At 36.9% G+C, this 12,470-nt stretch overlaps 1 protein-coding gene across 4 annotated transcripts in view; it reads right to left on the bottom strand.

The window, feature by feature from the left end:
• HERC4 (HECT and RLD domain containing E3 ubiquitin protein ligase 4) overlaps window positions 1-11,798 on the bottom strand; it is a 36,687-nt gene extending 24,889 nt beyond the window's left edge. For 3 of the 4 annotated variants that reach the window (XM_009290527.2, XM_009290525.2, XM_009290523.2), the window contains exons 1-6: window positions 11,644-11,798; window positions 10,060-10,351; window positions 6,761-6,920; window positions 5,284-5,360; window positions 2,641-2,862; window positions 1,033-1,124 (exon numbers count right to left, since the gene is read on the bottom strand). In XM_009290527.2, coding sequence (XP_009288802.1) covers window positions 1,033-1,124; window positions 2,641-2,862; window positions 5,284-5,360; window positions 6,761-6,920; window positions 10,060-10,285 — 777 coding nt within the window. In that variant the 5' untranslated portion in view covers window positions 10,286-10,351; window positions 11,644-11,798. The remainder of the gene's footprint in view (window positions 1-1,032; window positions 1,125-2,640; window positions 2,863-5,283; window positions 5,361-6,760; window positions 6,921-10,059; window positions 10,352-11,643) is intronic. The other variant, XM_009290524.2, reaches the window with a different exon arrangement.
• Window positions 11,799-12,470: the final 672 nt, after the last annotated feature.

The following is a 12,470-nucleotide window of genomic DNA, read 5'->3' on the forward strand; positions in this document are numbered from 1 at the left end:
AAATAGTATGTAAATAGCTGCTGCACAACAGCCAGCCAGAAGGAGGAGTGAAAACATGTGAGAGAAACAACTCTGCAGACACCAAGGTCAGTTAAGAAGGAGGGGAGGAGGTGCTCCAGGTACTGGAGCAGAGATTCCCCAGCAGCCCGTGCCGAAGACGATGGTGAGGCAGGCTGGCCCCCCGCAGCCCCTGGAGGGGCCCAGCGGGGGCGAAAACCCCCACCGACCCAACGCCGGACCATTCCCCGTCGCCCTGCACTGCTGGGGGGGAGGAGGTAGAGAAGCCACAAGGGAAGTTGAGCCCGGGAAGAAGGGAGGGGTGGGGGGAAGGTGTTTTTAAGATTTGGTTTTATATCTCATTACCCTACTCTGATTCGATTAAGTAATTTATTGCCAATTTCCCCAAGTCGAGTCTCTGTTGCCCGTGACGGTAATTGGTGAGTGATCTCTCCCTGTCCTTATCTCGACCCACGAGCCTTTTGTCGTATTTTCTCTCCCCTGTCCAGTTGAGGAGGGGGAGTGATAGAGTGGCTTTGGTGGGCACCTGGCATCCAGCCAGGGTCAACCCACCACAACAGCAAACAGAATTCCCTAAGAAAACTTTAAACAATCACACACACCAACCCCCCCAGCATTTAATTTACATTTAAAATTAACTTGGTCTGATCAGTGACAACAGCAATACCAGAGGCATTACAGTCAGAAAACAGGTAATCTCTTTAGGATACACTAATGTAAATTTCAATATCTGCACAATTTCAATAATACAACATGCACTGTCATATCAAAAATACTCTATTTTGTATGCTTAATTTTACCAAACCTGACAAAAATTTAAAACTACAGAAAGATTTCTTGTATTTGGTAAGTTTTTTCAAATATTTAACCGTTCTTCCAGTATTTCCTCAACTTCATCCAATAAACTTTGAAGAAATTTCATGTGGAATTTTGTTTATTATTTCCTATTCAGGTAGCGTCTTCTCCTGAAAACATCCAAAAATCAAAGCCTAAACATATCTTTAAATATTGTACCTTTGTAAGGGCAGCAGTATGATCTTCTCCACAACATATATGAACAACCTTCTGAGTTCTCAGTGACTTTAGCAGCGTAGGAACATACCTGTCTGAAAGGTTTAATACAGCAGCAGATCGCTTATTTTGAAAATAAAATCAGAAAACAAATAGTTTTGCTCATTTATTCTAATTTGGTTCCAGTCAAACAAGCACTTTAAATTTGTTAGCATAATGCAATGATTGTGACTGAGTTTATGTATCTGAGACAGAAGTGTTATTACAGAAAAAGAGAGACTACTATACTGAAATACTTTCTAGCAAATAGTCTCATTTTCAATAGCATAGGTTCATATGTCAATACATAAATCATGAAATATGGAACAGTACGTTAGACCTGCCATTGGCCATGAGAAAAGAAAACAAATGACAGTTGTTTTGAGTTGTTTATGTGCTTCGTGTTTTTGAAGTGTTCCTGTAAGTTGGTATCAGTTGGTCATAGTTCAATATTACTAAATGTGTAATAGAATGGAATGCTGAATAATTAGGAAGCACAACTAACTTCCCTCCATCACCACCAGAACAAATCAACTTTGTCATCCAGTTGCACACAGGCAATTTTTTTAAATGTTAATGCTAAAGTCTTAAAATTTGTCAGATACGCTAAGATGCCTGGAAGAAGCCCTATCAAGACATAAAAAAGGGATTTTACTGAGAAGTGATGCTATATAAGAAACTGGGGTCATTCATATTCCAAAGAATATGTAGAAGCAACTGAAGTCTCCCATGAAAATTTGATTTCTGAAAAGTACGTGTGATTTTCTTGTTACCTGAGTGTGACCAGATTTGAAGCCTAAATTTAGATACACATTTTAACTACAACACATTTTTCTTATTTTAAATGGTGTTGAGAACAATGAAGCAGTGAGAAAATTTGAATTCATGAAACTAGCTATAGATTATTCTACACTAAACTGTGTATTACAGGAACCTGATAGCATATACTCCCATCTTGGAGCCCTGAGCGTGGATCGTGTGCATGTAACGAAATACAACTAACAAAGAAACAATTTTTTGTCTAACCTAACTACTTGCTTAAAATCGTTAATGAGTACCAACACCCTAGTAGAGGAAATTTTGGAAATGGTTAGCTGAAAATCGTGAATGATTATCAAAAGTGGCCCGAGAAAGACAGATACCCACATGGCAGTAAAACAATGAAGATGCCTTAAATGTGTCTACTAAGGACAACCAAATAGTTTTGACAGATTACTGGTTTTGTCAAGCAATTTCATCTACCTAAAATTCAGTTCAAACTGTAACTACCACAGAGTATCTTAATTCAATCCCATTTAGAAAGTTTAAGTCACAGAAAAATCTAGAACAGGGAAAGAAAACAAGTCAAGCAGGCTAGAATTTCAACATAACGCTGTCAGAATTTTCACTACAAAACAGCTGAGGAAAAAAACTCTTATGTCTTCCTTATGCAATCCCACACAACATCAGCACTCTCCGACAATATTCAACAAAGGTTTGTTCTGTCTGCTCCTTTTCTAGGAATACCGCTGTCTTTAGAGTCACAAACCAAGACCTTCAGCATGAAATTTTACCTAAGTAATGTTTACTTACCATTATCATCATTAAGACCCAGCTGCCCAAATTTGTTGCGTCCCCATCCAAAAATGGCTCCAGAAAGAGTTAGTACAAAACTATGAGCTCCTCCTGCTGCAATCTGTGCAAAAGGGATTCCCAGCAGAGATTTAATCACATGTGGTGAGTTTTGTTTTTTATACTCGTAACCTAAGCCCAGCTGGCCGTATTTATTTTGTCCCCAGGAAAACACTTCACTTCCTGTTTAAAGGAAAAAAAATAAACAATACAATCAATATAGTTTAATTATATAAAGTTTATTTACTGTAAGAAAAGCTAAAAGTTAGACAGTTACTCTTCAAATATTTTTGAGTTTGAAAATGCATACAAATCACTGACTTTTGAAGCTAAGCATTTCTCATGTAATTTGCAGACATTCAACTCAAATATTTGATCAGACTGAAAGTATTTAACTCGCACTCAAAACCCTCAAAACTGCTCTTAACGCTCCTGTTTCAACAGTGTTAGATAAGTTGAGTTTGGTTATTACTAAGCAAGATGCTGCTTCATTGGGAGTTCCACTACTGTATATATTTTTATGCAGAGATCTTGCTGAGGTTGCATACTGGACATGCAAAAATTTCCAATTTCCAATCACAAGCCTCATTTAAGCTTTTATACGGTAACATACTTAATTTTTACATACATTTTAAGTGACATATATTTAAAATTTTAAAATATTGTATCAATGATATGACCAATGAAGCACAAAGTTTATAATGTTATTTGATGCCTTATGAAGAAAACAACACTTTGAAGAATCACAAATCAGAGCTATTTATGTTGATTGCCTCCAAAAGAAAATGTTCTACTGAACAACCAATTTTTTGCCAAAGTATTTACTATCCTGAAGATCAACACCTAATCACAAAGATACTTTGCTTTTGCTGGTGCAATACATTTCGAACAGTAATGTTACCTTCAAACAGTAATGTTTCCTACGTCTCTCCTAGCTCCACCTTTCCAATAACAGTTTTATCAAGATGGAAAACAATGAAACCCATCCCGTGGGGTACAGAGCTCTCAAGACTTTATTTATTTATTTAAACAACAACCACCAAAAAACCAAACCAAAACCAACCAGACAAAAAAAAAAACCCCACACCAAACTACCACTTTTATACAAAACAATCTTCCTAACACCAAAGAAATCCTATGCCAATCATTCATAGTCACATGAACTAATCCACCTGATCAATATCCCATATATAAATCTAAAAATACTATGAAGTCTCCTCTCAAAATGCCTCATTCAAGTAACTTCATCCCATTTTCCTCCCTGTGTGGGTCTATTTTTAAGGCCATAACCTTGCTACATTGCAGGTATTTCTGCAAGTTCTCTTACAACCAGGAAAAGAAAAAAGAAAACAAAAAAACCACCCTACAATGCATGTGAAGAACAGAAACATAGAGCTGCAAATCCATGAATTGGCAATAGGACAGCGATGCTGTAATTGAAGCTTGTATCTATTTAAAACACTGAGTGAATTTTAAATTACAAACTCCTAATTATATTCTTGCATCTTTGACCAATAGAATGCTTAATAGCGCAATTCTGATACTCCTCACATTCTACTGCTGATCTTAATCCAGGCAAATGGTTATTGGTAAATCTCCGTCTGCCTGTCCTGAAAACAAAGAAATCTCACTAGGTTATAGTGGTAAAGACACCCGGGAATACATAATGGCAGAGAAAACAATATGAGCCCATGAAAAGTCACGTACAGAATCAAGGCACATATAGTCAGTATAAACTATTATATTTAAAGGAAGAAGGAAAAAAAAAAAAACATTCAGCATACTGTTAACACCTCCCTCCCCACAGCTTTTTTGTTTGTATTTTAACCACACATTGTTCAGAAACACTGTCAAACTTTACAATCTTTCTGGAATTTTTGTTTTGAGTTTCTAAGTTTCCATTAACCCCGCCCAGCAGCCACTTCTTCCAAATGGAAGTTTTGGCCACAACTCTCCTTTGTCACAGTGAAACAAACAAGCAGCAAATTTAAATTCATATTCATTTCTGGATAGCTATACTAACTAGCCCAAGCAAAATTTTGAAGACAGATGTTTAAACCTTTCAAAAGGTGTGTTATAATATGACATTACGTTTTAACTATGGAAGCACCAACGAAACAGAGGCTTTGCAATAGAAAAGCAGACAAGGAAGTCGTTGCCTGCAAGCCTCAGTAACTTGAAGTTACAGGTTAAAATAGACTAGTGAAAAAGCAGCATGCTAGCAGGATGAAAAAGAAATGGGACCAAAAAAAGGAGAGAAATAAAAATGAATTAAAAAAGGAAATTACATAAAAGCTATATAATAAAAAGCAAAAAAGCATAAGAAAAAGAGAAATTAAAAAAGGAAATTACACAAAAGCTAGATGATAAAAAGCAAAAAAGCATAAGAAAAAGAGCAGAACAACACATTTGCTTGTACATTTATTTTTTAAATTCAAGCTTCCATCATTAAATTACACTTCTACCAATCTGAAATCCCATCTGCGTTAAGTGGTAATATGTTTAAAAAACACATTTCCTTTTTAAAAAAGACAAAATAAATGTTGAAACCTTTAGAATTACCTGGTAAGAAATTACACAAAACTTCAGAAGAATTTGGCTTACCTTTTGAGAGTGCTAACGAGTGATAATAACCACAAGCAACTTGAACAATTTGGATCTCTGATAAGCTTTTAATATTTCTATTGGGGTAAGAAAACAGAGAAAGAACTAAGCTACTAGGTCATGGTATGAAATATAAAGTCACTCCAAAGGGTAATATACAAAAAGTGAATCCTTTTCACTGAAGTATATATGAAACTAATTTAAATATCCTAACTTTAATTAGAAGCTATTTAGTAAAATCTTAAAGTCAAAACTGCTTCTTTTCTAACACCTTCGAGGACAGGTTCTGTCTTATATTCAAATTAATGAAGTCAGTAAAAGACCATAATGAAGAATTAGGGAGATTCACATGCTAGGAAGGAGATGTCACACAGCTGAATGGAGGAAATTAATACCAGATGCAAGAAGAAAATGATTCTTACTTTCTAGTTTCCAAAAGAAAAAAGGTTTTACAATCTTCTTCATATCAATATTAAAGATTTAATTACTTTCTGTTAAAATCTGAACACTCAATTTTTCATCTCTACCAACATTAACTTCAATCAGAACTTCAGTTTACAGAGCTATTAAGTATTGCAAGATATTATACAGAAGTTGCAAATACATACGAATGTGCATTAAATCTAGTATGCTTTCAACTTTTGATGAGAAAAACAGGAGTTTCTAAAAGGCCTGTGGGCTTTTAAATTTGATACAGAAATAAGTAACCTTTATATTAGTTATTTATATCATGGCTATATGTGACATGTATAATATGAAAGATAAAATTATAAATTACTAATGTTCCAAGGAATTGTTACTTTTTCTTTAATACTATGTATTAAAGAAAATTAGAAAAGAAAACCTCCAGCTTGCAAACATACAAACTTACTGCTACAGACAGTTCTACTGATTTCAGTGAACCTATTCATCACAGTAAAAATGTGGACTTCAGTTAGCTGGAATGCTTACAGCATTCTGAAAACAAGCAAGTGAATCTGGCTAGCATTCATTTTTGTAACTAGAAGGTGTATTATTTGATCACAGCTAAAAAACCTTGGGGTAAAAACTGAAGTACGAAGATCAAATAGCAAAGGTACCTTCTTCAAATGTACTCCCACAACTGGTTTTGAAAGTTTAACATTCTACTTCTCTTTAACTTCTCTTAAATGGCAGTTATTAATCCCCATTTACATTCTTAAAATACCCATCCTACTTTTCCAACATAACTCTCATTCTTAGTAGATGACTATGAACAAAAAAAAAAAAAAAACAAACCACAAAACCAACAACAAACCAAACCAAGCAAACCTGTAACACACTTCTCACATAAGGTGACTTTTTGAAAAAGAAAATCGTCTACAGTATGCAAGTGCCATAGCTAAAATACACTTTCTAATATGTGTTTTTAATTATAACAGCAAAATAGCTTAACCAATGTGATTTAAGCACATTTTTTCAAAAAAAACCCCCTCATTATATATTAATTATTTTTAACCTGGGCACTCTGATGCATTCCTCTGTTCCTGGCAAGCCAAGCTGTCCATCAGTAGCCAGACCCCAAGCATATACCTGACCCTTGTCATTTAATGCAAGAGTGTGGGCTTCTCCACATGATACAGCTACAATATTTTGGGCATCCAGTGCACCAACATGCTCTAAAAAAAAAAAAAAAAAGTTAGTTGTTTAAAAAAAAGCTACTAACAAGCTAGTGTTGTTCAAGACAGTTATACTCAGTACTAAGGTATCAATTGAAATGACACAGAAGTAAGCCCAGAAGTCTGTCAAAACATCCTTTATTTAAAATTATAAGCATGCAATTCTTGGAGAAGTAAGTTAAATTTAAAACCCCAAAGTAATCAAACAACAACTGTATCTGGAGCAATATGCAGAAGTGCACAAAAGCTGCAGCTTGATCATAATGGTTACTTCTAATCTTGCCATCTGAAAATGAGCGCAGAAACTCAATTAACATTAAGGTCAAATAGATTATTGTCAAATGACTACACGTGTAGACATTATGTAAGAGGAAAACATTCCACCACAGCAAATTAAATTCACCTATTCATTATTAACAAAAAAGCCTGTAAAACAAAACAAGGCAGGGCAAATTAAAGACTGAAGCTACTGATTTTGCATTGAGCTACACAATGTCCTCTTTATAATGCAAAATACTGTAGAAACAGATCCTGAAGAGTAATTTTTCTAGATATACAGTGCACGCCTCTGAAAAGCAAACACTAAAATATCTGATTTTTTTTCCAGTAGCCTGCATCAATACCTTTAAATACATTTGGAAAAACTCAGAGTTTGTTTTTGTGCTTATGATTTGTGATCAGAAGTCTAACATTTTCATTTCAGCAACAGTAAAGTGCAGAAATATCATCAGGGCCTGTCATTAAGGCTGGAATTTTCAACAGTCCCCTTAAATAAGAGCCTGCTTGGGCATTTTATGCCCAGTTTTCAAACACATAAATTCTATTCCTGCCTAAGAACGGCAGACCACTGAAGAAGCCTGTGTATCATCAATGTAACGTGCACTGTAAACACAGCCTAGCATAGCCTAAGTCAATTTCAGAACAGTAGCCAACAGTATCTGCAACATGACAGGCACTCAGTTTCCAAAATAAAGTAACACAGGCAGCAGACATAAGTTCATTTTTTTAAACAGCTGGTCTGATTAAAGAGGTTACCACCCCAATTCAGCCCATTACGGCCTCCACAGCTCTGCCAGTGGAAGAGGTCATGTAAGCGCTCTGCAGTTCAGGCAACAGCATGCAGATTAGCTCAGACTATTTTCACCAGCTGCTAAACTAGGCAGGCTGACTTTGCCTAATATGGATTAAGGAACATTCACACAATCCCTATGGCAAGCAGAGCTTTGTGGGGAGGAAAGAGGGAAGGCACAGCTAAATAATGCCACTGGTGACACTGAGGTGGCAAAGACATGCAGTCAGCGACAAAATTATCTTCAGTTAGCAGAAACACATTCAAAAGAGCACATCCACCCATTTGTAAAGATACTGAGCCTCGAAAACTTAGGGAAGAGGACGTTACAATCTTCATGACTGCTCTGTCTGAGCATGTTAAAAAAAAAAAAAAGATTTATAGTAGGTGTTTGTCCATTACATATGAAAGGTCATACAAGGCTGTTTAAAAAAAAAAAATTTCAAGTCAGATATTTTTATTGTAACTTTTAGATTTAAAAGACAATTCAGCATCATTTTCAAAGTGGGTAACAAGTATTCAAAGTAAGTTTGGCAAGCTGAGTTTCTACCCATGTTCATGAAGCAGATGTTTGCACAGGATTCAAGATCACCAGTTTTAATATCCATTTACTGTTTCCCAATAGAAGTCCAAATTGGTTTTAAAAGTTACATATCAACTACACAAAAAAAAAATCTTTACCTGGCACCAAATCCGAAACTCTGAATAAAGGAGAACTACTAAAATACTGCATAATGCCTTATTTCCATTTCCAAATATTTGTATCAATTATTGTGCCAAGTAACTTGTAAAACTGCTTATAGTAGGTTTGTCCATTACATATGAAAGGTCATACAAGGCTGTTTAAAAAAAAAAAATTTCAAGTCAGATATTTTTATTGTAACTTTTAGATTTAAAAGACAATTCAGCATCATTTTCAAAGTGGGTAACAAGTATTCAAAGTAAGTTTGGCAAGCTGAGTTTCTACCCATGTTCATGAAGCAGATGTTTGCACAGGATTCAAGATCACCAGTTTTAATATCCATTTACTGTTTCCCAATAGAAGTCCAAATTGGTTTTAAAAGTTACATATCAACTACACAAAAAAAAAATCTTTACCTGGCACCAAATCCGAAACTCTGAATAAAGGAGAACTACTAAAATACTGCATAATGCCTTATTTCCATTTGAAATATTTGTATCAATTATTGTGCCAAGTAACTTGTAAAACTGCTGTAGCAGTGACTAGAATAAGCTCTTACTAAGCCTTTTCAGTTTGCTTACGTTATGCTGTAAGTACTGTCAGAAGCACTGTTCCATATCTCTCAGTAGCACACAGATATGACTCACGCACAGCTCTGAAGGAAGCCCATGTGCACACTCCTCTGCAGTCCCTGCAAGATGTTTACCCACTTCTGCTATAGAACTGCACTAGCAGGAAGCAGAAACACGCATATAACATGGACAGGAAGAAAAAAGCCCAAAGAAGTTTTACATTGCATCCTTTAGGCTTTTGCAAATCCTCTTCCTGTAGCGCTGCATATGCTGAAAAGTCTTTTATCAGAAGTTTTATTTTTAGTTCTTAAAAAAAAAGAAAATTAAGAACATTGCTCTAATCAGACCTGCTCTACATCATATATTAGATGACTGAACACACACAGCATGTTTCTCAACTATGGTATGCTAAATATTCATTTCTGCCATATTCCAGTAGCCAACAATGCTAATCCATGTATTGAAGCAGGTCACCTCCCCTGAGATTAAAAAGAGCCACTGAGTCTCCCATGGCCTTAGGTAAACTGATTCCACGCTGGAAATAAAAAATAGTAGCACTGTCCAGCTGCACGGCGGGCAAAAATACGGGGGGACAGCCATGTTTCACAGTTGGTTGTTTCCAACTGTCACAAGATGCAATCCAAGCAAAGGAATGCTTTTCAAGTTAAAACTATGCCCATTCTTGGAAGAACTACTGTGCATACAATTCAGCACATGCACAGACACTGGCAGTCTTGGCTTTGACGTAGCATAATGAAACAAAACATACATGCACAACCACACATACTCTCCACAATTCATTACTTCTAAACTTACCGGGTCTTTTCCTGGCTTTTTCATGCCCTAGTTGTCCTAGATCATTGCATCCACATGTATAAACAGTCCCATCATCCAGGACAAAAACAGTATGTCTCAGTCCACATCCTACATCTCTGACCCTTTTATTTAAGAAAAAGTCACTTTTTCTGGGTTCTAAAACAATCTCTTCATCAATTCCACCCAATCCAAGCTGTCCAAAAGATGCGTTTCCCCAGCACAACATGTTTCTCCTTCTCTTGATCACAGAGATCTTCCAACTTCACTTTTCTAGAATATCCCTTCTGCGTAGCTGTTAAAAAAAAAGTACAGTTTTTCAGTATCGTCCCTAACATTTATGTTATCTTCTAACATTTATGTTATCTTCTATATAACACGTAATCCACAAGTTCACTTTCTATATACCAATATATTGAAACATTGAACAGTTTTTAAGAGTGTGATTTACTTTCTTGGGACAGTATTTACATTAACTCTGCAGTAAAATGCTTTCCTTGCCATTTCAGATACAACTTTTAAGATGTGCAGGTCCTCGGTTTTATAAAACTTTGTTTCAAAAACTTAAAATATCATTCTTTGTAAAACTTCTCTAATCCCTAATCCAGAACTATACAAATGGCAGTCACAACCAATTCTAGCCAGTGCAAATGACCTCAAACATCTTGTAAGGAGACAGTACCAGCTAGTTTCTTTACCCAAGAAGCTGCATGACTCCTGTGTGCTGCCTCAAGATCATCCCCAAAGACAACACTTGACTCATAGCTTGGAAAAAATTGGTCAGCTCTGATCAATCCAGTTATGCAACACAAAGAATAATATGATGTGTCAATCATTATATTTAAACAACTATGAGTCAACTGAACTTAAAATTTAGAAGAAAATAAATAGCTGAAACTCAAGTCCCCAGTCTTGCACTGCAATCAACAAAGGCTACAGCTTCACAGTTACTCTGCAGTTAACAGGAGACCACACATACAAACTCCCCCATGCAAACCCCCATCCCTAATGCCTAACTGCAATTACCAGTATACCTGCTGACAGACTCTGTACCTATTTGGAAAGGATACAAAGCTACACTTCTCTTTCATTTTCAGTATTGCAGATGATGAAGAATTTATGACAATGTTTTCGCTATTACTTACACTACACTTCCATGACAGTTAGTTTCCCCATGTTTTCAGAGCAATTTAAAAATCAATGGAATACAGTGTAAAATTGCTATAAATTTTCATCTGTGACCATTATTTGGAAGATGGCATGAATTATGGAATGTGGAATACAATGCACTACAAATGCATTCAGTCTTACATTCTGCAGGGTCATAACGCATATAAACCGCCTAAATATAAAACTGCTCAGAGAAGCAAGCCATCAGCTAGCACCTAAGCATTACATAAACCAAAGGGCAGAATTCTTGCCAGCACAACAGGATGAACTATTTTTCTCTGCAAAAGTCAAAATGCAGTAAACAAGATGCTTATTTTTGTGATCTCATTAAAAAAAAAAAGCAAACACCAAAACCAAACCAAACCAGAAAAAGCCCAAAACAGCCAAACAGCTTAAAATATATTGCATTCTGTTTACCTATCTCAGGAGATGACGCATGATCAAATATTTCCCTAGCTATCACTAGCTATATCCTACCACATTCAGAAGGGGACATCAAATTGAGGACGTCTTCAGTTAAGACATAGCTATGCAATAGCAAATTTCACACATCTGTAGCAGTGACTGCAACACAAGCTTCAACCTGCAACACAAGAAGTTAGAAAACATGTATGATTATAGTGCTTCAAGATTTCTGTAGTCAAGATTTATCTCCATCTCCAGTGGGGCAAAAAGAAAGCAAGTTCTCCTTTCTATTAAAACAGATATGTATTTCCACAGAAGGTGGGGGGGTTTGTTTAGTTTTTTTCTTTTAAGAGTCAGTAGCCAAAGACGTTTTGTACTTTGATCTCAAATCACGGCACTACTTTATCCCTGTATGTAGTCATGAAAGCCAACTCACGTTGTCAGCTGCTGGATACTACCGTGCGTGACGTCAAAAGCAGTCCAATGCCGACACCACATACAGAACGCGAAGGAAACCACCCAACTCGTTTTCTACTAGCAGAGTAGCGGTGCTACAGGAAGAGTCTGGATGTTTCCCGCAGGCAGGAGCGGGCTGTGTAATCTCACTGTGCACGGGCACTGACGCGCTCTTAAAGCGCCCCAGCCGCGGGCTGCGCGCCCGGCGATCCCAAGGGCTGTACCACACGCTCCTGTCCGCTCTTGCTGCCCCCTGAAGCGGGACACCGCCCGCGTTCGCCGACACACTGCCAAATGCAGTCAGCCTGCGGCACGGGCTTAACGGTTCCCCTCCCCGGGGCACAGTTCCGCCGGGCGCCGCCGCCGCGCGGGGGTCCGGACAG

Source organism: Aptenodytes forsteri, unplaced genomic scaffold (genome assembly GCF_000699145.1).
Source record: "Aptenodytes forsteri isolate BGI_AS27 unplaced genomic scaffold, ASM69914v1 Scaffold349, whole genome shotgun sequence".
Taxonomy (NCBI): domain Eukaryota; kingdom Metazoa; phylum Chordata; class Aves; order Sphenisciformes; family Spheniscidae; genus Aptenodytes; species Aptenodytes forsteri.